Below are 1,679 nucleotides of genomic sequence, written 5' to 3'. Positions count from 1 at the left end.
CCATGGAATGCGCTGGAACTCGGGGATCTCGGGGCTCACGTACTCAGGCGCGGGTTGAGGCTGCAGGGGTCACTGGGCTGCTCCTGCAAGTCCTCACAGTCTGCGCGCAGCTTCCAGGAGTTTCCGAAGTGCTCCACCAGGGGCTCGACCAGGCCCGCGGGCGTCAGGAAGTCGTCCCTCTGGTTGCCGTTGTAATTCCCGCACAGCCCGCACGTCCTCCCCGCGTAGACAGGGGACAGCTGCGGGGGACAGACCACGTGGAGCAGCCGCCCCAGCAGCCACAGCTTCCCTGCCCTCATGAGATGGTTTTCATCAAAAAAGGTCCCCCGGAAGAGAGGAATAAATATGAATTTAATACATCACAGCTAAGCCCTGGGCTGCAAAAGAAACTAAAAACCCGAAGTGCAGTATCTGTTAACCAGTTACCAGTAGTTCATCCTGCTCTTGCATCTTTAGAATCAAAGACCTGTCCTCTAGGAAGCAATTCAGGGATGATCCCCTCACTTAAAGACCAGACACTGAGACCCAGAGAAGGATAGCAACTCACTTGAGGTCACAGAGTTGGGCCCAGCAATGGGCGAAGCTCTGCCACCCTGGCCATCAGAGGACATGGCCGGGGAAACACAGTGCAAAGCTAGCCCCCCCTTTCTTGCACACTTATCTCTGTCACACACGTGGGAGAAGCAGGCTGAGCGTTTATGGCCCAAGTTTTCTCAGAACATACACTGAGTGACAAAAAAAAAAAAAATACTCCTTCCTAGCGTCTAGATTTTGACTCAGTCACTGGGCATCTTTGAGGAAAAAAGGCCATGAGTCCAAGAGGACCCCAGGGGTTGCGGTCATGATCCAAAGAGGTGGGCTGTGGGGGTCAGCGAGGACCCAGGGGCGCCTGCGAGGGGACCAGGAGGGGTGCAGGCCACTGGCATGTGCTCATTCTCGATGCTTCTGAGCCTGGGGTGTGCATTCAGGGATGACGTGGGGATCCATGGTACAGCTGGAGTCATCTGCCCATCTCTTTTGGGGGGGATCTTAGTTCAAACTGGAGCAGAGGCCTAGACCCACTGGTGGCCCTGACCCCTGCTCTGCAATTTGCATGAGTGCTAAGTCGCTTCAGTCGTGTCTGATTCTTTGTGACCCCATGGACTGTAGCCCGCCGGACTCCTCTGTCCATGGGATTCTTCAGGCAAGAATACTGGAGTGAGCTGCCATGCCCTCCTCCAGGGGATCTTCCCGCCCCAGGGATTGAACCCAAGTCTCCTATGTCTCCTGCAATGGCAGGAAGGTTCTTTACCACTAGAGCCATCTGGGAAGCCCCAGACTTCAATTGTGGCTTCAGGACCTCCTGTGTTCTGACACCCGGGTCATCTCTTGGAGCCCCTTCCAGCTTCCAGCTCCAACTCGACAAGACTCAGGATGAACAATCCAGTGGGGGTTTCGGACTCATACATATGTATAATGGACCCAATATCATTCAGAAAAAGGAAGCTGGAGTAACGTTTCCTTGTTTGCTTGGCAAACAGCAAGCGTTGGCATGCCAGGCACCCGCTCTTCCTTGACCTCCCACTGAACATGTCGGTCCTCCCCACCTGGCACTCCCTGGCGTTCCTCTGTGGTATCTCTCCTCCCCCTGGATGTATCGCCTCCTAACAGGAGACACAGTTTCCTTGTCGGTTCTGCTT

At 55.0% G+C, this 1,679-nt stretch overlaps 1 protein-coding gene across 1 annotated transcript in view; it reads right to left on the bottom strand.

Moving 5' to 3' along the window:
• The window catches only part of VWF (von Willebrand factor), a 125,850-nt gene that overhangs the window by 80,014 nt on the left and 44,157 nt on the right, over positions 1 to 1,679 (bottom strand). The window contains 1 exon segment of the mRNA XM_010845201.1: positions 44 to 239. Coding sequence (XP_010843503.1) covers positions 44 to 239 — 196 coding nt within the window.

The sequence above is a fragment of the Bison bison genome, unplaced genomic scaffold, assembly GCF_000754665.1.
Source record: "Bison bison bison isolate TAMUID 2011002044 unplaced genomic scaffold, Bison_UMD1.0 scf7180017864213, whole genome shotgun sequence".
Classification (NCBI taxonomy): domain Eukaryota; kingdom Metazoa; phylum Chordata; class Mammalia; order Artiodactyla; family Bovidae; genus Bison; species Bison bison.
This window is presented reverse-complemented; position numbering and strand designations above follow the sequence as displayed.